General features: G+C 60.1%; 1 protein-coding gene across 1 annotated transcript in view; it reads right to left on the bottom strand.

Moving 5' to 3' along the window:
- The window catches only part of LMOD1 (leiomodin 1), a 29,510-nt gene extending 8,716 nt beyond the window's left edge, over positions 1-20,794 (bottom strand). Inside the window, exon 1 of the mRNA XM_065936372.1 lies at positions 20,366-20,794. Within this exon, the coding sequence (XP_065792444.1) occupies positions 20,366-20,626 (261 nt within the window). The 5' untranslated portion in view covers positions 20,627-20,794. The remainder of the gene's footprint in view (positions 1-20,365) is intronic.
- Positions 20,795-24,895: the final 4,101 nt, after the last annotated feature.

Here is a 24,895-nt window from a genome sequence, read left to right as displayed (position 1 = left end):
TCAGGAAGTCCCTAAAAGTGAAAACCCCAGAGGGCAAAGGCCAAGCCCTCCTCTGCCCCGTGTCCGCACTCGCTCAGGCCTGACCACCCACCTGTGTCCTGCAAGCCCAGGTCCCCTCTGACCTTCCTGTGACCTGTCACCTGCGGAGGAGGGATCCTGGCCTGAGGCATCTGCAGGAGGCGTCTGCAGCCCCCCAGAGGGAGGAGAGCCCAGGGGACATCTCCAAAGCGGGTAGGGGGTGCAGGGGTGCAGGACCAGCTCTGCTGTCTAGGAGGGGGCACAGCCGCAAGGGTCCGGTGACCTCTGCTCCTGCCTCACAGCAAGACCCAGCGATGCCGCGCAGACGGTCTGTGTCCCCAGGGCTGCCGGGGGCCTGAGGGTCTGTGTCAGGAACATCCTAACTGGGGGCAGGGACTTGACTGCCAGCTCTCTGTTCCCAGCCTTCGCCGAAGTCCTGGGGGTGCTGACAGCCTCGGGGTGGGGCAGGGCCCCTTAGACATCTGTCTTTCCCCTCAACCCAGGCCTGGGCTGCTTCTGCCTCCTCCTGGGTCAGGCTCCACCTCCTTGGGAAAGCAGCCCCGGGGCCTTCCTGCTCCGTGCTCAAACCCCCAGCTCTCCCTCCTGTCCTGCCCCGGCCCTCCCCACCAGCCCCTCAGGGTCTCACAGCCTGGCTCGTATCCACCCCCCCGCCCCCCCCTCGCCCCGCCCCGATTCTCCTGTGAGGCTCTGGCCCCTGAGGACCCCCGACGTCAGTCCCCGCAGCTGTCAGGGCTGTCTGTCTACACGGGAGGGCAGGACGGGGCGGGGGGTGGGGGGAGCGTGGAGCTGGCCACGGGCTGGGGGCCCTGTCAGTCCCCAGGTGGGCAGCTCCCTTAGGGGGCAGACGTGACGACAGGATGGGGGAGCACAGGGCCAGGACTCGTGGGGACCTGGGGCACTCACCCTCTCCAGCCCCCTTGCTTTCCACAGGCACAGGAGCCTGGGTTCTCCCGAAGTTCAGTTCCAGGGGAGTCCGCGAGTTCCGGGAGTGCCTTGGGGGAAGCTCCTCGGGGTGCTCCTGGGGCTGGGGATCAGGGGGCGGCAGTGCCCGTGTCCCTGGGGGTCGGTGGGCAGGAGCATCGAGGGAGGCCGAGGCCAGCTCGTCGGACCGAACTGTGACTCTGCCGCAGCTGAGCTTCCCGGAGAAAGCCGCAGGCCTGAGGGCCGTGGGGAGGACTCTGCCTGGTGCGCAGGCAGCATTCGCCAGCTTTGCAGGAAACCCGACCCAGCTTGGAGCTTGGGGACCCCAGGAAGGAGGGCGCTCTACTCAGAAGCATAATCGGGGCACTCGGCTTGTACGCATACTCAGCTACAGCCCGTAACTGGCAGCTGGCTGGCCCCCGCGGGGTGGGGAGTGGGGTTTCCATCCTTGGCTGGGCTCTGGGACCTGCGCTGTGGGGGCGCGGCGCCTTCTCTCGCTGTCTGAGGCCCGGACGCTCCACGTTCCCAGCTCCCGGCACGAGGCCGCACCGAGTTAGGGCATGTCGGGAGGGCGGTCGTGGGCATCGTCCCCTAGCAGTCCACGTGGACCCAGGGGAGGGCTGGGCCCAGCCTGTACCCCCACCCGTGGGCTTGCCCTGGAGCGCGCGCCTCAGAGGAGAACCTCTGCCAGGGCATCCTGGAGCCTGGCAGGCTCTGAGCCCAGGGACTGCGGGCGAGGGGCTCAGAAGGGCTGCCCTGGAGAGGTTGGGCTGCATCGGGGCCGCCTGGGGACGGCCTGACTGGGGATGGGGGGCCCCCAGCATCCTGCAAGTGGGGACCTCGGTCATTCCCAGCCTCAGTCACGTCTGTAGAGGGCATTGTACCCCCGCTCCCACTCTCTGAACCCTCAGCCAGGGAGCGTCTGACACCCACTGTGCAGACGGCGGCCACCCCTGCCCCAGCGCAGCTCTGTGAGACTGTCTTCGTCCCCAGATCGCACAAGATGCAGCTGAAGCCCAAGACCACACAGCCCCCGGTGGAGGCTGGGCCTCTAGCCCTGGGGTTTGAATCTCTTCCCCTCCACCCAGCGTCCTGCTTCCCAAACTCTGCCCTGAGGCCTTGACGCTAGCCTTCCATCCAGTTACTCCTGAGCACTCTGTCCATCTGTCTGTCCAGGTGGGCAGAGTGAGCTGGGCTCCAGGCTCAGCAGGACACTTGGGGGCCTCACCTGGGATGACCTCCCCAAGGGTCTCGGGCTGCACTGTCCCCACGAGCCTGTGTCTTCCCGAATGACCGCGCGTCACCGTAGAGCCTCAGAGATAAACACAGAGCACTCGCCACTTCTGGACAGAGTGTGCACAGGGTGAGCAGACTCCGGGGGTTGGTGCTAACATTTTCCAGGTTCTGCAGATGGCGTGTTGGAGGAGGGGAGTGAGGGGGGCTGGCAGTCAAGCTCAGATCTCCTGGCCTCTTCGCCACCCTCCCTGGTGTGGCCAAAGCACTGGATGCACCTGGCGTTGGTCCCCTGGGCTCCCAAGATTAGGACACACGGAGGGTCAGTTCTGAGCTGAGCGCCAGGCTCAGCCCGGGGTGTGGGGATGGCAGGGCGGGAGTCCCCCAAGGAGCCGAGGGGTGGGGTCGTGCGGGGAGCAGTCGCATCCCTGGTCCCCCTGGATTTCTTGTCTAGACTGGAGGGGGCCCGCGGCCTCTGCTAGACTGGGGGGTGCCCGCGGCCTCTGCTAGACTGGGGGGTGCCCGCGGCCTCGTGTAGACCGGGGGTGCCCACTGCCTCTGCTAGACTGGGGGGTGCCCACGGCCTCTGCTAGACTGGGGGGTGCCCACGGCCTCTGCTAGATCGGGGGTGCCCGCGGCCTCTGCTAGACCGGGGGGGTGCCCGCGGCCTCTGCTAGAGTGGGGGTGCCCACGGCCTCTGCTAGACCGGGGGTGCCCACGGCCTCTGCCTAGGTAGGTTGGCAAGAGGGGGACGCAGCCCGGTGGGAATGAAGGTTGGAAGCCACTGGGCTTCCTGTTCAACTGCTGCAGGAGTGGGTTTGAGCCCTGATCTCCACCTCCCGTGTTAGTTTTCCCACACGGCGGGGTGCTAAGACAGAAGCGCCGAGGGCCCATGTGCGTAAGGAGGGCCGAGCACGGGACGACTGGGGCTGGGTGGTTGGTTCTGAGGACCCTGACCCGCCTTCCCAGTCACGCCCCCCTGCAGCCCAGAACCACGGAGGCCACGGGTCTGACGTGTGGGCAGAGTGAGGCGGGCTGCTGGGCGAGAATGCGGGGGCCCGCCGTCCTATGGAAAGATGGACAGCTGGGGGGCCGCTGCGTTCCTCACGGCCTCCCCTGAGCAGGCCAGCCCAGCAGAAGCTCAGAGGCCCCAGGTCAGCTAGGCCCCAGCCTCCAGAATGTTCGGAGCTGGTGGGCAGTGGGAGCCGGGAGGCAGACAGGCCTGCAGCTCAGAGCTGCCGCCAGGACGGCCAGGACAGAGGCGAAACAGAAGAAGCCGCCCCAGGCCCCATGGGAGGCTGGAGGCCGGCCCCCGACAGCCACCTTACTCTGTTTGACATTTGATTCTCCACTTTCACCGCTTTGTCCCAGAGGCAGGGCAGCGGGGAAAGGCCGAGAGTGCCCTTCCAAACCAGAGGCCCGTGAACCTCAGGACCGGACCCCTCGGCCGGGCGCCCACCGGCTGGCTTCCCGCTGCCTTCCCGGCGGCTCCCTTCTGGGCTGGAGTCACCCGTCCATGGACTCAGTTCTCACCCCCATCACCGCCGAGGAAGGTTCGTCAGCAAGAGTGAGGCGGAGGTCCTTCCAAACGGACCGTTCGCCTGCCTGACCAGGACCCTCCAAGAGCCCGAACCCAGAATTTCTTTCCCTTGGATCTGCAGCCAGAAGTGGCATCGCTGGACCAAAGCCAGGTCCTGCCTTGACTGCCTAACCCCCGAGTTCTGACCCCTTCATGCACCTCTGGTCCAGGCTCCTATCGCCTTCACCAGGGTCGTTGCAGACACTCCCAAGGGCCCGCCCTCCCCAGGTTCATTCCCACCACAGCCTCGGGCCTCTCTGAGCCTAGGCCTGCCGGCCCCTGTGGGAGAAACCGTGACCCCCGCGCGTTGCCCGCCCGCCGCCACCACAGAGGGGACGGAGCTGGGCCTCTGCAGAGCTGCCCCCCCGCCCGAAGGCTCCTGCTCTTCTTTGCTGATAATCCCTCACCCCAACCCTAACCACAAAGGGTCTCAGTGCAGCCCTTGAGTCCCGCCGGGTTTATCTGGTGTGTGTAAGGGACTGGCCGTCTAACACTTTCCCAAACGAACGGATAAGGTCTGAATTACTTTTGTGATCAGGAAAAAAACAAAAGTTGTTACACACACAGAAGAAATGGCCTTTAAATATTTCCATTTCCAAGACTTCCCCAGTGGTCCAGTGGTTAAGGCTCTGCTCTCCCAATGCAGGGGACCTGGGTTCGATCCCTGACTGGGGAACTAGAACCCACTTGCCAAAACTAAGATCCAGTGCAGTCAAATAAATAAATATTTCAGTTTCATAGAAAAAAAGAAAAAAGGAAAAGCCGAGATGCCTTAACCCAGGGGTGGGAGGTGGGTGGGGACAGAGGAGGCCAGTGACCCCACATCACACAGCCTGGCCGCACTGTGCCGGGACCCTCCGTGGAGCCCAACCCTTGCCTGGCCCAGCTCCAGCGATTAGGAAGTCAGTGATAAATATTGGGCCTCCCAGAAGGGCTGGAGGGGTGTGGGCACCTCCTCTTAGGCCAGTGTAAACAGTTTGTTTTTACTTCCGTGGATGGTGGGAGGTTGTAGACCTGGGATCCAGGGCACCATCTACACCATCTAGCCTGTGGCCAGGCCAGCTCTGCGTTCAATTTGCCCTGTGAGTGGAAGGCGGAGAGCAGCTTCTCCTGGAAAGGGGGCGGCCTGGCCCCCACACGGAGCACCCCACCAGACTGTACCCCTTGGCTGCCCAGCATCCTCAGGGCCAGCACTCTATGAGAGAGACAGGGCCGGGAGACCTTCCCGGGGCAACTTTGGGGCCTGAACCCCTGCTAGGAGCTCAGAGAGCCTCAAAGAAGGGAGGGGCTGTCTGCTGTCACTGGGCGCTTCCCTGAAGGGGAGTGGGCTCCGGTCAGCAGGGGCCACGGCTGCACTGGGCCGGCCCTGGGCAGGACTCCCCCCAGGGCGGTTTGGAGACCCTTCCTGGGCAGAAGCAAGGGTCTGGCCACGGCTCCTCGGCCCTGAAGGCCAGGCCTGGTGTCTCTGTGGTCCTCAGGGACCTGAGTCTCTGGCCAACCGGTCTGGTGACTCATGGTGAGAAGCTTGTAGCAAACCCTTTTTTGGAGAAACTGGGGAAGCGCTTCTAGAAACAAACAAGTGGCTTTGCCCTCTGCCCTCCGTGGGCCCCGCAGTCCCACGCCCACCCTCGGCAGGCTGAAGCTGCGAGTCCGGAATGCGCTGGTGAGGGCCACTTAGTTTTTGAGTTTATTGGTTTAGTTGTGGCACACGGGAGCCTCTCTATTCATCACGAAGGGGAGGGGGCCAGGAGGAGCCTCCCAGAGACCCCCTGCAGAGGCTCAACTGGGACAGGAAGCTGGCGAGGACGCTCCCGTGGGACGGTTCAACAGGGCACAGCGCACCCGGGGGTTTGCACCTGGAGAGGCTGAGCCAGGAACCGCGCCCTGGGGCCAAGTCACTGCAGACCCCAGACTGCACGCGTAGGCCTCACAGGGCGGGTGACGGAAAGGCGCACATTTACCCAAGGAGGGGCCGTTCAGCCTGTGTGCAGGGAGACAGTTCTGTGCGACGTGACCTGGGCTGAGGCTGAGCAGTGCCCACAAGGAGGCTAATTCTATGCCCACTCGGCACAGTGGACAAGTTTTGGTCAAGTGGAAACTGATCCCAGGATTTCCAGCTCGGTTGGCTGGAGAGATGGTGACGCTTTAAACCGTCTGAAGAAGGATGGAGTGGGGGGCTGGGACACCTGGGGGTGGGATGGGGGACTGGGGGACGTGGGATGATGGCTTCCTGGTCCAGGACGACCCAGCATGACCTGTAAGGCGGATGGCTCGGGAGAGAGACCTGGACTTGAGAGGCAGATCTGAGGGTGGTGGGTGTGGGAGCAACAGCGAAGCCACAAGAATAAGGGGGCGACTCTGGAGAAGGAGCATCAGGAAGAGGACAGTGCAGGCCACCTTGTCTCCCGAAATAAACCTGTGTCCTCTGAGGTCAGCAAAGCCACTGAGGAGCGCTTCACCCCAGATAGGATGGCTGTGGGAAAAGTCAGCTCACTAAGTGAGGTGGTGGAGAAGCCGGACTCCTCATGCCCAGCTGGAGGGATGTCGGCACAGTGCTCTGGAAAGCCGGCCTGCGGTCACCAAACAGCTGAGCACGGAGTTACCCTTCGACCCAGCAATCCCAGCCCTAGGTGACGCACAGCCACGGTCCATGCAAACCTCTCACACGGAACACACAGAGATGCTCACCACGCAGCGCTGCTCACAGCAGAACAAAGCAGAACCAGCACACACATCCCTCCGCTGCTGCTGGATGAACTCGGGGCCGCCTCCACACAAGCTGAGACTGCTCAGCTGTGAGACCAATGAAGTGCCACGTCAACACCGGTGAACCCGGAAAGCTCAGTAAGTAGAAGGAGCCGGCCCCCGAGACCATGTGCTGTGCGTCTGCATTACAGGGACCGTCAGGACAGGCAGAGCCACAGAGGCTGGGAGGGTTGCCGGGATCTGGGAGCAGGAAGCTGGGGAGGAGCTGCGGTGGGTGCGGGGTTTATTCTGGGGCCGACGAAAACATCCTGGAATTAAGGAATGGAATCGGTGGCACAGATTAGTGATTTAGTTAGAAAAAAAACACTGAATTGCACACTTTAAAGGCTGAATTTTATGGTATGTGAATTATCACAATAAAAATTTAAAGATAATTAGAAGAGCTCTTCCTCTTAAAACAATGATAGAAGGGTTATACTGAACAAAATCTTATTTTACATACTGTTTATCTCCTCTTGCTTTCATTTCTAAAGGATAAATACTAGATAAAGGACTGAAAATATGAAACGAGCCTATGTGCCTGGGACCATTCTTGAAAATACTATATTAGACCAGCCCCATCACCCACTCCAATATTCTTGCCTGGAAAATTTCACAGCATGGGGTCACAGAAGCGTCGGGCACGACTTTGTGACTAAACAACAGCAACAAATCCATTGCACACATAATGGGGCTTACACCAGCAACGTTAAATGGTCTAGCAGCCACATTTAAAAGAGTAAAAAGAAACAAGTGAAATGAACTTTAATACTGTGTGTGCTGAAGTTTCAATGTCCCTGCATTGGAAAGGGCGGAGTCACTAAACTTGCAGATCGAAATTTCTGAGCATTGACTAAACAACCTTGAATCAATCCTATTCTTCCATTTCCCAGAACACGCACACACGTGCACACACAAAGATATGCCCTGGGGACACACACAGGAAGGGGTGACGACAAGATTTTCTAATAAATCCTGTGTTTTAAAGTTTCAATAAAAAACAATGCTTTGAACCCATCCCAAAATGATTTCTACCTGTGATCGTTATAAGATCCCTAATGAGGCACCTTGTATTCTCTTCCCCACTGAGTCCTAGGAGTTTGGTAACTGTCACCCTCCGCCCCGCCCGCGCGGGGACAGGTCCACGCGGAGCAGGGCCGGTCCAAAGTGACTGCACCTGCTTGGTGTGGGCGGTCCCCTCCCTCCCCTCCTTCCCATCTGTGACGAGCACCAAAGCCCTGAGCACCAAGGGCTCGTGTGACTCCTAAAGACCCTCAGTGATCCGGCGTCATGGGAGGGGCAGGTGGAGCCACGGCTGGGGGGCCTCGGGGGTGGGTGGGAGCCGGCGGAGCTCTGGGTCTGTGTCAGGGAGGAGCCCGCCCGAGACCCCCGAGGGCGAGGTGGCCAGGCCAGCGGGTCCAGATGCACCCCCTGCCCCAGCGGGCACACTGCCTGCACCCCGCTCGAGGGGAGGCCCTGAATGGAGGCCAAGAGGCTTCCTTCTGCTGACGTGAAGTCAGGAGGAAACGCTGGAGTTGCTCCCCATCACAGCTGGGTGACCTCCTTGGCCCTGGCTCCTGTGTCTGACAAGCAGGCTAAACCCTGCCTATCCCGTCTACACTGCAAGACTGATTCGATGGGACTCAGACAGTGTGTGGGGGAGCCTGTGGGGGTTGGCTGGGGCTGGTGGGTGTGCGTCCGGGGACGTCCCAGAGCTTGCCTGCAGCTGCGGGGCCAGGACCCCGTCCTCTGCTCCTGTGAGGTGGGAACTGGTGCCTGGGCTTTGGGGCCTTGGGGGCCCTTGGGTTCTCAGAAGCAGGAGGGTGCCCAGGGGGCCCCTTTGACATCTCCCCACACTCGCAGTTTCCCAGGCTGAAACCTCGTCCTCTCTGTCCGTAGGAACAACTTTCTGCTCCCACAACCGAGAGAAGCCCGCACGCCTGCCCCATCATGGCGCAGAGATGACCCAGTCCTGGGGCAGCAGGACCTCGATCCTCTAGCTGGCAGCTTGGGTGAGGCTCTCATCTCCTATCCTGGGGCGAGCATCAGCCCCGGCGTCTCCCGTGTCCAGGCTGTTTTTCTCCCCTTCCCGAATCTGTCTCGCCCATCTATTCACGGGGCTCAGCTGGGAACAGTGTGTGAACAGTTCTGTTTATCCTGGGGTTTGGCTCCGTGTCTCTGGGGACGGATGCCAAAGGCCAAGGGAAGGAGCCCATGCCTAGGATATGCTTGGGGACTTGGAAAGTGCGTTTATTGGAAACCATGGAAATGTCCAAATATAGGCAAATGGCTCAGCCCAGCTATACAACGGAGGGGAATGGCCCTGAAAGTGATGTTCAGGAAGGACTTTCAGTGATGTGGGAAAGTATGACTACCAAGTGATAAGCAAATAGTAGTCACATCAAGCAGGAGACCACGTGTGTGCGTATGTGTGTTTGTGCATGAAGTGACCTCAGCGACAAAAGAAAACGTGTGCACACACCTGCACGCCCAAGACGTGACCGCAGCTGCCTCGCTGAGCTAGTGAGGCAAGAATCACGGTTGTTTCCTCTCTTTCCCCTATGTTTTGATATCGTCTATAATAAGCCTTATGACACCACAATTATAAATTAATCTTTTAAAGAAATGATACAAGTGAACTTACCTAGGAAACAGAAACAGGCTCACAGACTCAGAAAAGGAACTTCGGGTATCTGGGGGGAGGATGGTGGGGGAGGGTACGTAGGGAGTTGGGATGGACGTGGACACGCTGCTGGGTTTGAAATGGATAAGCGGCAAGCGCGGCTGCCTACGCAGCGCACAGCCAGCTCTGCCTGATGTGCTGTGGCAGCCTGGCTGGGAGGGGAGCTTGGGGGAGAACGTGGACGTGTACATGCGTGGCTGAGTCCCTTTGCTGCCCACCTGAGCCTATCACAACTCTGTAAATCAGCTATGCCCCAATACAAAATAAAAGGTTTAAGATGAACTATTCTTTGAGGAGACAGCACCTCCAGTGACAGGGGTAGGGAGTGAAACACAAAGCCTCCCCCTCCCCCAACTTGCAGGAATGCTGACCCCTAAGACACCGGTGTCCTCGGCCTTTGGGTCATCAGTGGACACTGTCCTGGTGGCTCGGCAACAGTGTACATTATTTCTAAATAACACACGGGACAGGGCGCAGAAGTGGGAGTCCTCTACCGCTGGAGTAGGGCAGACGATCCATCTTGGGGACATTTGGTACAAGCAAAACAGCTCACCCCGTGCGGGGCAAAGAGTAAAGGTCAAGGCAAAATGCTCAGCCCATGTCCCTGGGGATTGCAGAATGCCCTAAGGTGTCCAGTGTATGTAGCAAATTAGTTTCTTTCCTCCATGTTTCAAACGGGACCAGCTATTTAGCATCTTTGGGAGAACTGAGGAAATAGTCATGTGATTAATTTTCTGCAAGGCTTGGTCCTCCTGCAGAGCCCTGGAGGGAAAAGCTGATCCTCATCTCTAATGGCCTGCTCCCTGCTCGCTCCAGCCTCACTGTCTGGCTTCATGAGGTATGGCGTGCCTGACCGGGTTAGAACCAGCATGTCAGAAACGGCACGTCTGGACCCCGGCCTCTCCGCGGGTGGGCCTGCAAGGCCACGAGCAAGGCCGCACTTGGCTCAAGGGGAGGCCTGCCTGAAGCCACTTCTCTGCAGGAGCCACCTCCTTCTCTGGGTCTAGAGGCAAAGCTGCCAGGTCCTGCACACATTTCAGGGCGAGCCAGTGACGGGTGCCGATGGCCCAGCTGCCTGAACGTGGAGCTGGTCGCTAAGCTCCTCTTTAGTGTGTCTCGGGGGCCCAAGATCAGAGGAGAGCTCAGCAGGTCTGGCTAAAAATGCAGCCTGTGACCTCAGGTCCCTGGGGGGCCGTAAGAGACGATCCAGAGAAGGAAAGAAGGGAAGTTAAAACTGAGTCCCTGAGGCTCACTCTGTCCAGAAGAAACCGAGGGGACAGAGGGCTGGGCCTCTCCGGGCGCAGGGGCCCCGGGGTGTAAACTCGCGGATGACTCCACAGGTTGTTACAGGAACTGGAAAGAGGATCACACCAAGTCTCTCTCCATTTGAGGTTTTGGACACAAAGTCACGTTTTCCAATAGTCTGCAAAGAGCAGAGATGAATTGATAACTTCTGCAAGTCCCGTCAAGCAGGGTGAGAAGGGCACTCTCACCCCTCCTCCGTCCCCTCGGCCTGCGGGCGTGTGCGGGCGTGTGCGGAGCCGACCCTGCACACAGAGTGGGCGGGGATGGGGGGTGGGGGGCGGGGTGGGCGACGGGGCCGGGAGGCCAGGGCATCAGGGTTCTGTTGCCAGGAGAACTGGGGGCATGGCAGAGGGTGAAGCAGCCCCCTGCTCGGCAGAGCACAGGGCAGGGGGAGGCAGGCTGCAGGGCGGTGATGATTAATTTATTCTTCGACCAGTTGAACTTGAGACACTCGAGGAGTCTAGGAGGCAAGTGAACCATCTGGACTCAGAATAGAGAACTGGGCCAGCGGGCGGGCAGGCCGGCCCAGGGGCTGTAGTGAACCCGCGGCCGAGCGGAGGGCAGGGCTCTGCACGCAGTGGCATCTGGACCCAGGGAAGGTGGGCGGGCACAGCTGGAGAGGAAAGGAAGCCAGAGGGCTGGTCTGAGCACCGAGGGGCGCGAGGTGGAGTTAGGGCAGAGGAAGTGCGGACCAGACCGACCACCCAACGTGCCCAAGAGAGTGGCCGGGGTGGGGAGCACGGTGCAGGGTCCCGTGGGTGTGGGGGACGGGGAGAGAGCAGAGACAGAGACACACGCAGCGAGAGACAGAGCGAGAAGCAGGCCTGGAGAGGAGACAGGCGTGTGGGGAGCAGGGCGCTGGAGGAGCCGGCGGCTGGCCTGCCTTTCCCGGGTGAGATGGGAGGCGGGAGCCCTCACGCCCTTGGAAGCCAACGGGTCTGAAGGAAGCAGAAGAGGAACGTGAAGCTTCTCTCACCCGAAGGCTTCTGGTTTCTCGGAACCCCGGGGTCTGGGGGGTGAGGAGCGCCGGGGTGGGAGGGCCCCCGGAGGGAGGTTGACTGGAAGAAGCGAGGGGGTGCAGAGGGGGCTTGGGGGCCTGGCTGAGGCCACGCGCCACCCACAGTGGCCCTGGCACACCCTGACACAGCCATCGTGTGGTTCTCTCCAGGTCTGAAGAGAGCTGGGCCTGCGGGCCAGAGGGTGAGTCTCGTCCAGGCAGGTGATGGAAAGCAGGGACCAAGCGTGAGCAGCGAGGCTGACGCTGAGAATGACTAAGATAAAAGCTAAACGGGGAAGGAGGTGAAGCTGAAGGGTCTGAACGCGGAGGGTCTGCCTGCCTTGGATGGAGGAGGCCTCCTTCTCCGGGAGAGTCCAGGGGTGGAGAGATCGACCCCAGGGGCCTCAGTGCAGCCCTGCATCTGAGCAGAGGGCCTGGTCGGGTGGTGTCCCTGGACGCGAAGGCATCCGGCTGCCCTCAAAGATGGGCTCCAGGGGAGGTGACAGCCAGGGCCATCACTTGACTAAATGCCCACTGTCCACAGATCACTAGGTGAGACCCTCTGCAAACTTTTCTGTCCCATCCTCAGAGACTCCAGACTAGGTAGGGGCATCTCCGTTCACCAGGAAAGAGACGGAAACTTCCTTACGCATTTGTGTCCCAGCAGTTCCACTTGTAGGCTTGTCTCCAACAGAAATGAAATCACAGGTGCACTCAAAAATGAGCAAAAGTGTTCATAACAGCATGGTCTGTAATACCATCCAAGTGGAAACAACCCATGTGTCCGTCAGCTGTTAAATGATAAGTAAATTATGGTATATTCTTACAAGGAGATACAGCAGTGACGGTAAAAAAAAAAACAAACCTGCATGGCTGAATCTCACAAACATAAAGATGGGTGACAGGACACACTCTGCAATTTTAAAATATGACTCGAAATGGGCAGAATCATCGGGGGGCAGGGAGGAGGCCTCGGGTAGGGGTGCTGTCAACACTGGCTGTTGTTCACTTTGTGAGAATCGGGAAAGTCTATACTCATGTTTTGTACACTTCTGTATTTTATATTTCAATACAAACATGCTAGGAAAAAACCCATTCTTGTCCATAAGATATAGACAAGACGCTGAAGAATAAAAGGAAGAAAGAAAGTGAAGCTGTCTGAGGCTCAGAGCTCCCCCGAGGCGGCACAGTGGTGACCCTCCAGCAGGGAGGGAGCCTGGGCCCGGCCACCTGCCAGCTGTCCAGAGAGGCGCCCCCCACTGGGCACGGTGGCCTGGGGACAGGGACCAATGCCCTGGAGGTGACGGTCTGCTGGGCCTGGGGGCAGCTCTGGCAGCTGTTGCTGCTGGCGCTCACAGGCCGGGTTTCACGTTGGGGACGTTTCGTGTTTTCCTAGCACTCCAGGAAGCACTGAGCACTTCTCTTGGGACCTCTGACCACAGCCTCACAGCTCCTGCCCATCAGTCGCCCCCTGCTCGGCTGTCCCATGTCCCCCAGAGCGGCACGGGCACCAGCCACACGCGAGAGGCCGGGCCCCCTCAGTGTGGGAGGTGACCCCCTGCAGTACGTAGGTGCCTGAGGGTCTCCCCCACTACTGACCCTCCTCACAGCACAGGACATGCTGTAGCGCCCATCTTTTAAAGAAATACTCCCGGGATCCATGTTGACCTCCGACTGCCGCCCATTTCTTCACTTCCTCTCGGAAGGAAGCTTCTCTAGGCCCTGTCTGCAGGCCTCCCCTCTCCCCTGTGTCCTCCTCAAGTCCACTCTTTATTTATTTTTTTTACGATTTTTTTGGATGTGGACCATTTTTAAAGTGTTCATTGAATTTGTGTCAATAGAGCTTCGGCTGTGTATGCTCTGCTTTTTTGGTCCAGAGCCATGTGTGACCTGGCTCCCTGACCAGGAATGGAGCCCACACCCCTCTGCATTAGACGGCGAAGTCATAACCCTGGGCCGCCAGGGAGGCCCCCAGTCAAGCCCGCACGTGCATCTTGTCGGTCCCGGTGGCTCCCGTCTTCCCAGTGGTCACAGCGGCTCTCGCTCTCACCTTGCTGCCTCCCTCAGCTGGAACGGAAGCGGCGCGTGCTCCCGCCCCAGGCCCGTGAGCCCTTGAGCACCAGAGACGTTGGTGAGTCAGAGAGTCCCTGCCGGAGGGACAGGGTCCTCGGTCCACACTTGCTCCCTCAGAGCCTCTTCCAGGCTCAGGAGTTTTGGCATCACCTCACCTTTTGGACTTCCAGGCTCCAGCTCGGACTTGAACCTGACAACCCAGCACTCCCCGTGGGGTCTGCTGAGCTCCTCGAGCACCCTTCACCTCAAATCCCACCTCATGTCAGTAAACAGCACCAGATGTACCCCTGGCTCAGACCAGACTAGGCCCCCCCACTCCTCTCTGGACCCCAAAAGGTCAGTCAGTCCTGGCTGTGCTACCTGAAGAGTATTTCCCGTATCTGAGCACTTCTCCCCAAACCATCCTTGAGCTCTTGCGAGACCCTTCAGCTCCAACCTTGTCTTCCTGCCGTTGGTGCAGCGGGCAGAAAAATGGATGCTTCTAAAAATGGAGATCAGATCACATCTCTTCCTTGCTCAAAACCCTCCAACACCATCCCACCCACCGGGAGCGCCCCAGGCTGCCCTCTGATGCCCTGCATCACCTGAACCTCCTGCATCGCCTGAACCTCCTGCATCACCTGAACCTCCTGCATCACCTGAACCTCCAGCATCACCTGACCCTCCAGCACCGCCTGAACCTCCTGCATCACCTGAACCTCCAGCATCACCTGAACCTCCTGCATCACCTGAACCTCCTGCATCACCTGACCCTCCAGCATCGCCTGAACCTCCTCTATCACCTGAACCTCCTGCATCACCTGAACCTCCTGCATCACCTGAACCTCCAGCACCGCCTGAACCTCCTGCATCACCTGAACCTCCTGCATCACCTGAACCTCCAGCATCACCTGAACCTCCTGCATCGCCTGAACCTCCTGCATCACCTGAACCTCCTGCATCGCCTGAACCTCCTGCATCACCTGAACCTCCAGCATCACCTGAACCTCCTGCATCGCCTGAACCTCCAGCATCACCTGAACCTCCTGCATCGCCTGAACCTCCTGCATCACCTGACCCTCCAGCATCGCCTGAACCTCCTCTATCACCTGAACATCCTGCATCACCCGAACCTCCTGCATCACCTGAACCTCCTCTATTGCCTGATCCTCCTGCCTCACCTGACCCTTCTGAATCACCTGAACCTCCTACATCACCTGACCCTCCTGCATCGCCTGAACCTCCAGCATCACCTGAACCTCCTGCATCACCAGAACATCCTGCATCACCCGAACCTCCTGCCTCACCTGACCCTCCAGCACCGCCTGAACCTCCTTCATCACCTGAACCTCCTGCTCTGCCTGAGCCCCTCCCCACCTCACCTGAACCCAGCCTACTCCCAGTCTCATCCATGCCCTAGTTGAGGGCTCCCCTACTCCAGTCACAGGCCTGGCTGGCCTCTGATGGCTACACCTGCTCCTGCTGCAGGTCTTGTGTTTGCCCTGCCCTCTGGATAGTCCGTGGCTGACCCTTCAGTCCACCCCAGGCCCACTTGCTTGTCACCTCTGGGTGATGTCTTCCCTGATGCCTGGTTGGAATCTCCCCCACCAAGAAGGTTGGTCCTACACTCTTTCCTAAAACTAGGTTATTCTTTACAACAAACAGATGTTACCTGTGCTGTGTGTAGATGCTGTGAATGGTCTGTACAAGCACTGTCTGTCTCAGCCTCTAGAACATGACCTCAGGACCATGGCCCCTTGTCTTCCTCACTACTCTGTCCCAGCATTTAGACAGTGCCTGCTAGGAACTCACTCGGTCGCTGGAGAGTTAATGATGTGGTGGAATCCGCCTGCCTCCTTAGAAATGCAAACACAGTCCGTGAGTGAACCTTGCCTATAGGGACTGGAGGGAGGGTGGAGCCCCCGGCTCCAGCCCCAAGCCTGCCGGTGCCTCCTGGGCATGGTGATGGGCAGGACTTTCGCCATGGATGAGCATCCCGTGCTCAGAGAGCAAAGGGTAGGTCTGAGTCTGGGCCCAGCTGCCTCTGGAGACCCTGCCCTGACGTCCAGCTTGCCACCCTCTGTGTCGGGATGGTCCTCCTTTCAGGGCAGGAGGGGTCCTGCTGGCCCCGTGCGGGATGCGAAAGACAGGCTGAGGACGTGACAGGCGAAGGACCCCCCTGGGGGATGGGGGTGGGAGGGAGACAGGGGGGTGTGGGCAGGAGGCCGTCCGATTCCTAGTTGTTTGTGACCAGCATCCTGAAAACCAGTGGGTCTTTTCTGTAGGGACCCCAGAGACAAGGAGGGCTCACAGCCAAAACCTCTCTCATCTCCCCTGCCCCACTCACATCCAGCCCTGGGACTTGGCCCTTGAGTGTAAGATAATTAGGCAGAGGCTCAAGAAACCAGGCCACGGGGTGGGTGGGAGTGGGGGCAGGAAGTAATGAAACACTCCCTTCTCACTGGTCTCCCGGACACTGTCCCTCAGCCCCTCACTGGCCCCAGCAGGGTGTTTTTTGACCTCATGAGAGATTGAGAAAAAGTTGATCTGGCACAAACCCAGGCTTAAAATCTGCAGTATTGGAGGGGGGAGGGGAAGTCTCTGTGCCACGTCCAGCACCCATCACAGTCCCTCCAAGGTCACAGTCCCCTCCAAGGACATCTGATGGGTATTACCGTTGACTCAGGGAGCCACACCAATGAGGTCTTTGGTCCAGGAAGTCCTGAGAACTTCCTAAGGGGACCACCTGAGTTCCCCAGCTGGTCAGGGGCTAGAGCAGAGTCCCACCTAGACCCCTCGGGCTCCAGACACCAGGGCACCCCCCACCCCAGTCAGTCCCAAGTGGACAGACCCTGAATCCAGACCCCTTCTTCCTTTACCATCCACACCAGGAGCGGTCTGGTAAACAAGCTCAGAATGATCTGGAAAGGCTATTCCTGTTTATCCAGCTTGGCAGGCGTCGAATATCAACTACCCCCCTCCGCCCCCGCCACCCAGCTATGCTTTGGTGCTCCCCTGCCGCTGTGAGCGCGGCGGCCTGGACCCCGTCTTCTGAGCACCCGGGCCCAGCTGAGCTGTGGTCTGACACAGATGTTCCAGCCTCCTGGCGGGGCGCAGACTGTGGGTGTGGGCTCTGCTCCCGCCCTGGGGACCCTGAGCCCCCTCCTGCCCGATGCTGGTAGCAACCTCCTGATGGTCGGTGGGACGCTCACGTAGCCCTGCCCACCTGTGCCCCCAGCACTGCTGGGCTTCAGCATCCAGATCTGTGTGGTCCTGCCCCCCCTCCCCTCTATCCCCTGGACCAAGCTGAACCCCTGCTGAGGAGGCCACCAGCCCCCGGGGGGAGCCGAAGGCTGCGAGCAGGAGCTTTGCATGCTCAAAATTCACTAAACTGAATGTTCTATACAGACGGAAGAAACTACATAACACATGAGTGAGAACAGTGATTAACAGTGATTAAAACAAACGCACACGGATCCCACCACCTAGTTTAAGAAATGGCCTAAAAAAAAAAAAAGAAATGGCCAGTGGCTCTTTCTCAGCCTGGACGGGCGGAGGCAGCTCTTGCCCAGGGTGGGACTTAGACTCGCCTGGTACCCGCCGGCGCCTCCCATCACCTCTCTGCCCCTCTGCCTGGCCTCCGGGGCTATTTTGGTTGTGTACCCGTCGGGGTTAATCTCCTTAAGCAAGGAGCCGTGCTGCCCAGGGCTCTCGGCAAAGGGCAGCCTGAGGGCTGGTGTCGCCCTGCTCCTCCACATCCCCCCGCGGGGGTACTGCGGATGCTGGGGGGAGCTGAGTCTGGAGGTGGGGGGCTGTGGGGGCTGTGAGGGCAGCAACCAAGGGAGCTTGGAGGCTTGGGCGCAGTGGCTCGCGTGGGGCCTCTGGTTGGTTCTGGAGTTTACCCCGGGGGGGAGCCCACCGAGGCCTCCTCCAGGCCAGCTGAGCTGCCCGCTCCTGGCTGAGCGCAGGTGCTAATCCCGGCCCTGCCATGTGGGGGGGCAGGGGGCAGGCGGGAGGTCCCCTCCCCCTCGGGAAGGAAAGAGAGCACGCAGCTGACCGGCGGGATCCGGTTCCCGAAACCTGAGCCGGGACTAGGGTTTCACTGAACACTCGGCCGCACACCTGCCGGCTGCCTCCCACCTGGGCAGGAGGACGGGACAACACCCCCACCCTGGCTTTAGGGGAGGGGGGCCCACTGACCCCTGCTCTCCAGACAGAGCTAGCCTGTCCTTCAGACCCACAGGAGCTGCACGAGACGACAGACTCAGCAACAAAGCGGCTGGAGGACAGCATGGGCTGGGATCAGGTGGGCACATGTGGAGTTGGAGCACTCAGATCAGACGAGGGGCCGGACCCTGCCGCGGGCAGGGGAAATCAGGGAAGACTCCCTGGAGGCAGTGGCGCCTGAGACCCAAGGACAGATGACAGCTGACCCGGAGGAAGCAGACGGTGTGGGAGAAGCAGAGCAAAGTCTCTGCCACCACCTAGACCCACCCCGCACGATGGCAAGCGTGCGGAACTTGGGGGCCCTGTCCCAGGAAGAGCCGGAGCTCAGGATGCAGGCTGGGCCCGCCTTCCGCTCTTGGTCTCTGTCTATTAAAAAAAAAAAGAATGGCCAACATACTACGGAAATCTCAACACACCCACAGAAGCAGAGAGGTGAGCACGACGGTCACCTGCAGTCACCACCAGCTCCCGCACAGACACCTGTCCACCAGCGGACATTCTGCGCGGTTCCCTCGCCACAGAACTTGAAACAAGTTCCCTGATCCTAGCAGATTTTTTCCCGTAGGTATTTTGTATTCCCATCTGGAAGACAAGCATCCTTTAACAAGTATGCCCACACCCTCAACACTGTCATCAGGTCAGTTGCAGTCAGCGCCTTAGTCTCTCCTCCAGAGGCACCCCCAACCCCGCCCCGCCCGCTGGTCACCGGTCCCCTGACCCTCTGGCCGGCTCCCCGGCTCCCAGGCCCCTTGACCCGGAAGGCTGACCAGGTCAGAGCCACTGGTTACCGCGCATCCACAGCCCCCCAGCTCGCTAAGTGCTCTGCGTGCCTCGGTCTCTCCGGCTTAACACCAGCCCAGGAGCAGGACCAGCTGGTCATGCCGGCCCCTACTGCGGGGATGAGGAGACCGAGGCAGGTCCCAGTGAGGGACGCTGGTCCTCAGACCGGGTATTTCAAAGCCGTGTTCATACCAGGCTCCTGTTTGGCTAAGGGTGCTGACCAAGCCGTGTCCCAGGTTCCTGCCCATACTCCCACCCCCGGGAGCCTGGCCTGGAAGAAGGCGCTGGGGGCCTGAGGGCCTCTCCCCAAGGGAAACGGCCCAGGGCACCCCCCCGACCAGGCCCCACCCATCCCCCGACTCGGGCTCTGCCTGCGAGATGAGTGTCCACCTGGTGCCAGCGGCCAGCCAGGGGGCGGCTCCCACTGGAGGAACTTCCAGGTGCGAGGGAGCCCTTCCCAGCTCTGCGGCCTGAACGCCTTGCTTCAGATCAGGACTGTTTTGTGTTGCTGGGGATCTTGGCAGCTGTGGGCTCAGAACTCGGGGCCTGGGAGCAAGGGGCCCAGCAGGGCCTTGACAGCGGCGCCAGTGCCGGTGGCACCTCACTTCCCTCCTGCGGGTCCCGACAGCCCCTAGAGGCACAGCCTCTGCAGCGTGTCCGCCCTCCCCCTCCCCCCTGCCTCTCCCTTCGGGGTTTTAGCATTCACCCAGCACCACAGAGCCGGGCCTGGACCTTGCCCCAGGATAAGAAGCTCCTGGCTCCCCTCAGTCTCCCCGACTTTAAACCGAGGTATAATCGCCATGAGATGCTATTGCTTTGCTAGTTCCTGGTGCCCAGCGTGTGATTTGATATTAATGCACGATATAGAACAGCTCCCGCCCTCCCAGTGTCTTGGTGAAGCTTTGCGCTCAGGTCAGGGGGCGGGCAGGGCAGAGACAGGGCCCCCGCTCCCCACCCTCAGGGGGCCACGCGTGCCCCCCCGCGGGCTCCATGGCTGCTGTCCCAGCCAGGTGGGCCCCTCAGCACATGGCGCACGAAGCGGTGGCCAGTGGTCGCTGAGCAGGAGGGCCGCGCACGGCGGGACGGTCTCCCACCAAACACTCCTGACTCGGACGAAGTCGCCCTCCGGCGAGGCCAGGCTATTTTGTCCCAAGAAAGTCCCCCTGTGATCATAAGCAGGGACCCAGGAAAGCAGAACGCAAGCTGACCCGAAGCGGTGGACGTGACCCCTGCCCTCTTCCGTCCCCTCCCGGCAGCTGAACACCCAGAGGCTGGGAAACAGCTCATCCAGCAGCCAAGCGGCCTGACCCCCTAAAGGGGGGCTGCTCCCTCCAGAGGCCCGTCCAGAAAGCACACACTCCACGCCCCTGGGACTGAGATGGAAGCCGTGGGTGGAGGCGCAGAGCTTGAGCTGGGGAGCCCAGCTGAGCCGTCGCCTCACGTGGTCCACAGGCCGCAGGCGGCCAGGGGGCTGGAGCATGAGCCTTGGCCCACCAAGAGGGGCTGGCAGGAGACTGTCTAGGGTGGGAGGAATGGGAGGAAAAAGCCAGGTGTGCTGGGCCAGGAGAAGGCGACTGACAGCGCCCACCCAAGGGTGCCTCTGCTCCCAGGCGGCTCGCAGCCGCGTGTGATACGTGGTGCTGGTCCCAACACACCCGGCCTCCGCTCCACGAGACAGCAGCGAAGAGGGGTGCAGGGGATGAGAGTGCCCTGCCAACAAGAACTCTGCTTCTCAGGAAAGCGCGTTCCCATCGCGGCATCGCGGCCACCCCCCCGCCCCTCCTCCCACTCCCTCCCCACTCACATCCAAGGACGCCTCCCTCTGGATGAGCTTCTTGGTCTCCTTTTCACAGAAGTTGAGCATGGCCTCCCGGTTGTATGCGCCTGTGGGCGACTTCTCCGTCTGGTTCCTCTGGCGCAGGCCCAGGGGGACGCTCCCATCGGGGTCCACCACGTCCAGCTCCTTCTCCAGCTCCTCCATCTCCTCGGGGGACAGGGTGGACAGCAGACTGTCGATGTCGGGGTCTTCGCTCACCTGCCGGCGATACTTGGCTACCTTGGACATCTTGGCGAAGTGGGCCGCCGCTCTTGTGGGGCTGCAGGGTCCGGGTGGCTGGGGCGGGCGCGCCGGTGTGGATGCAGCAGACCCCGGCTGGTCCAGGCTGCGGCTCCCCCGCCCTGCCTGCGCCGGTGCCCAAGTGTGGTCTGGGAGCTGCAGCCTCCGGGGCCCAGGGCTAGTGGACCCGGGCTGGTCCTGCCAGCGGCCAATAAGGCCCCACTACGGCCGGCCCCGGGAGGAGCAGCCAATCCCCAAGTGGGGGCGGGCCTCCTCGCCGTCAGAGCTGTTTGAAACTTGAGGACATTCCAGGGAATCTTGGAGCGCTGTGTGACCAAATTTAGTACAGAGCATTTAGCCTTTTAAAGACAAGGGGGCCACGCAATGAGAAAAGATACAAAAATGTGGAGGCTGGCAGGAGCAGACGAGAGCCAGGAAAGCAGGCAGGACGCGGGCTACCCGAGCGGTCGGCGAGGCCTCTCCTGATCAGTGCACGCGTGGCGCCCCGCCAGGGTGGACGGCGCTGTGGTCAGCGCGTGGTCCGCGGCCTCCTTTCTACTGTATTTGGTAATGTGCTGGGGACTCCCCAGCTCTGCAACCCCAGGAAAGGGACGCGACTCCAGAAGCTCCGAGCCACCCCGGCCACCCACCCTCCTCTGCCCAGGAGCTTGCGGGCCCGGCATCGGTATCGAGGCTCCAGGCTGCCCGGGGCCACTTCCTGAGACAGAGGGACAAAGAAAGTCCTCTCTGTGTTCCCAGACGAGAAACAGCAGTGTTTGGGGGAGAAAGTGGGACGTGCGGGGGTCAGGGAACTCTGAAGGGCTGCCAGCCTCCAGCAGCCTGAGGAGGAGGGCTCCAAGCTCCCTCGCCGGTCTGCCCCTTCTGCTGGAGCATTTCGTGTGCGGGCGTCAGGAGGAGCCCCAGGCCCCCAGCACGCAGAAATCCGGAGCACAACTTAGGTGCGGTGTGTCTTCAGGGAAAGTCAACTCTGGCCATTAGGAGGGATCCTATTGCAACGGTCTGGCAGCTTTCGTTCAAGTGCTTCCACTGCGCGTCCATCTTGCCGTCCTGCACAAGGCACAGGGACATTCAATCTCCCGTCACAAAGTCCTCTAGAAGCCCCAGCGTCACCCATCGTGTGGCGGCTTCCATCTTCCCTGGCGATGTTCCACCCTAAGCCAGAGAGAGACAGCCACACGTCGGCACTTACTGAGTCCAGGGACCAGCTGGGAGAAAAACTGGCTTTGGCATTGAGCGCCCGCTAGTCTCACTTCGGGATGAGGCTGGTGGGGGAGTGGGCTGGCTGGTGGGACGGGAGTGCACGGGCAAGAGGGGTGGGGGAGCAGGGGCTTGGGGGCCCCGGGGCTGCTTCTTTTCAGAACACATGCTGATGAGGGCTGACCACATGACAGGACCGGGGTCTAACAGCAAGGGATGTGACTGAAGATAGAAAATCAACGTGTCCCTGCCTTCCTGGAGCCTCCAGTCTAGCAGTGAAGACAGTTAACAGACAAATACTTTCAAATAATTTATTAAAAAAACAGATAGCTCACAGAATATCTCAGAAGAGAAGTGCAGGGGCGGCAGGAACATAGCAGAGAGGCTGGTTTCACGGTTCACACTCAGGCTCCCGGGGCGGCTGACCTGGTCCCCTAGGTCCTGGGCTTGCTGTTCACCCCACACCGGGTTCTGGCCAGCCACCTCCTCCTCTAAGATCCAGCTCCATCATCTGTCAAATAAGGACAGCCCTGTGCCAGCCTCGGAGGGTGGCTGTGGGCGTCAGATGTGAGGTCCGTGGCTAATGCAGCTGACGGGCGGTAAGCACGCAGTCACCAGCTGCAGGTGTCATGATCACACACATTTACTCCCCGGTCTGGGTTCTGTTCTCTGTATCCCACCTCCTCTCTCACCCTTGTCTTTCCGACCTTCAGCGGAAACTACCCTCAACACACATGCATGCACGAATGCGTGCATACATGCACGTGCACGCATGTGTGTACACACTCATCGTTTCACCTGGTTCTCATCATTCACTTATTCATTCATTCAAGGCTGGTATGTTTATATCCCTCTCCCCTCCCCGCCCCCACCACCTATAGAGAGGCCCTATAGAAAGAAAGAATAATTACCGTGTGGTCATTCGCTTTCAAATGTAAAATCCATTGAGGTAAAAAAACCCTAAGTGTGCTATAAGGGGAAGCACCAATAAAACAGGAGCAGGGGAGCAAGTGCCCGGAGCTCCAGGGAGACGCGCGCTCTCATGGGGAGTCAGGTAGCCTGGGCACACCGAGGCCCTGGGCTGGGGGTGCTCTGGGGGCCGTGTGGTCAGAAGTGTCTCTCGCTCCCCCTCCCCAGCTATCTGTCTGGGCCTCTCTCCCACCCAGAAGAGGCGCCAGCTCTGGTGCCATCCCAGCCAGCTTCTTGACGGGCCAGGTGAAAGCAGCTCTGTCCAGCCCCGAAGCACACTTCCTTCTGAGGCAGGGTCATCTGGGCCCAGGCCACCTGGTTTCAGCAGTCATTTCTTCCTCCAGGTTCTAAACTCAAAATACAAAGCAGAGCTTCCACACTTGCAGGGCAGGACTCACGGCCTCCTAACCAAAGAGTGAGGGGATTGTGGGACGGCCTAGCCCCCAGAGAAAACCCAGCACCACTGTGCCAGAGGGAGGAGAGGCCCAGGACCCCAAACTCTGCCCAAAAGGTGTGGTACATGCAGCAGACAGGGAGCTAGAAGCAATTAACTAATGCTTAGAGTGGCTCTCAGCTGGACTGAGTGACCCCAGGAAAGTCACATTTTCAGGACTATAGGGTGGCAGTATAGTGTGGCAGATAAGGCCATGGGCTCCAGAGTCGAATGACATAGACTCAAATCTGAGATGTGTGCCCTCGAGTGAGTTATTTACCCTTTATGAGCTTCAGGAAATGGAAAACAAGGATCCTAGAAGTAACCTGGAGAAAGAAGAATACTTACTGCAAGCATTATGGAGTTATTACAGATATCAAATACGATGACGCACACAAAGCAAGCGGCAGGGTGGCGGACACTGTGAGCACTTGGTCTGTGCGGACTCAGTTTACGGCCATCCCAGCTTTCTCCTCTTCGGGGAGGCGGGAAGTTCCTCTGGAGAAGCAGACTGTCACTGAAGCCAGCCACTGGCCTGGACCACACTCCTGGGAGGAGCAGAACTGGGCAGAGGAGAGCTCAAAGACAGAGCACAGACACACAGAAAAGAGGGTGGGGGAGGGGAGAGAGGGCAGAAAAGAGCCCGCCTCCCCTCCCCCACCCTGGCCCAGCCTAAACCCCCATCAGGCCCCAGTCATAGACTAGAGCCCCCGACCCAGAGCCAGAGGTAGTGCCAGCCTCACTCATCCACAGCCATCAGGCCAGGTGGGGCTGGGGGCGGCGACCTCCTGCTGGGTGGAGCTCATGAGGCCCCCAAGCCTCTGGCTCAGTGGAGTCCAACCCACTGGGGAGCAGGACCCTCTAAGGGGATGTGGGTTCTGAAAACGTGCATCCCTCCACAGGTGTGAGTGTGGAGAAGGCGTCTCCCTTGCATCCTCCACCCAAGATGCTGTCAGCCTGAGAGCTCACTGTCTACAGGAAAGACATTCTGGAGGGAAGTCCCCCAGCTGCTTGAATAAAGTAGACACAACTTGCATACATCGCTATTACCCTGGAGGGCAGACAATCTGCTCCAGTGAGGGGAGAGAGAGAGCTGTCCCTTCCGTGTCCTGGAGCATGAAGACGCCTGCTCCAGAGGCAGTCCTGTCTCCAACCTTGTCAAGAGACCTGCTTATAGCAACGGTTTCCAAGGGGTGACCTTCTCATGCTGCGGTGTGTAGAAACCCCCACGTCGAGAGCCCCCACAGGTTACAGCGGCCCAGATTATCACAAACATTTAAGGGACATCCACTACCTCTCGGCTCTGAGACTGAAAGTATCTTGGCACTGCCTGCCCTCACGGAGCTCCGGGGAGTCGGTGGGGCCTCACCCACCCAGACGATGTAGGCAGCATTAATTCACACTTGACAGCCAGGTGCCAGAACAAGGAAACGCGTCCGGGAGTTCGGGGAACCCTAGCGGAGCGACCCGGGTCGGGTGACTTCAGCGATGGGTACCTCTCCGCACCTGGCGCCCTGCCCCGCCCCCGGCACCCTACGCCCCGCCCCGCTCCGCTGCCCACACGCCCCGCCCTCTGCGCCGGAGCCCCGCCCACGCCCGGAGCCCTGCCTTTCGCCCGGAGCCCCGCCCCCTCAGCCCCTCCCTCTGCGTCGGAGTCC

The sequence above is a fragment of the Muntiacus reevesi genome, chromosome 5 (assembly GCF_963930625.1).
Source record: "Muntiacus reevesi chromosome 5, mMunRee1.1, whole genome shotgun sequence".
Taxonomy (NCBI): Eukaryota; Metazoa; Chordata; class Mammalia; order Artiodactyla; family Cervidae; genus Muntiacus; species Muntiacus reevesi.
The sequence above is the reverse complement of the archived record's forward strand: the minus strand, read 5'-3'. Positions and strand labels throughout refer to the sequence as shown.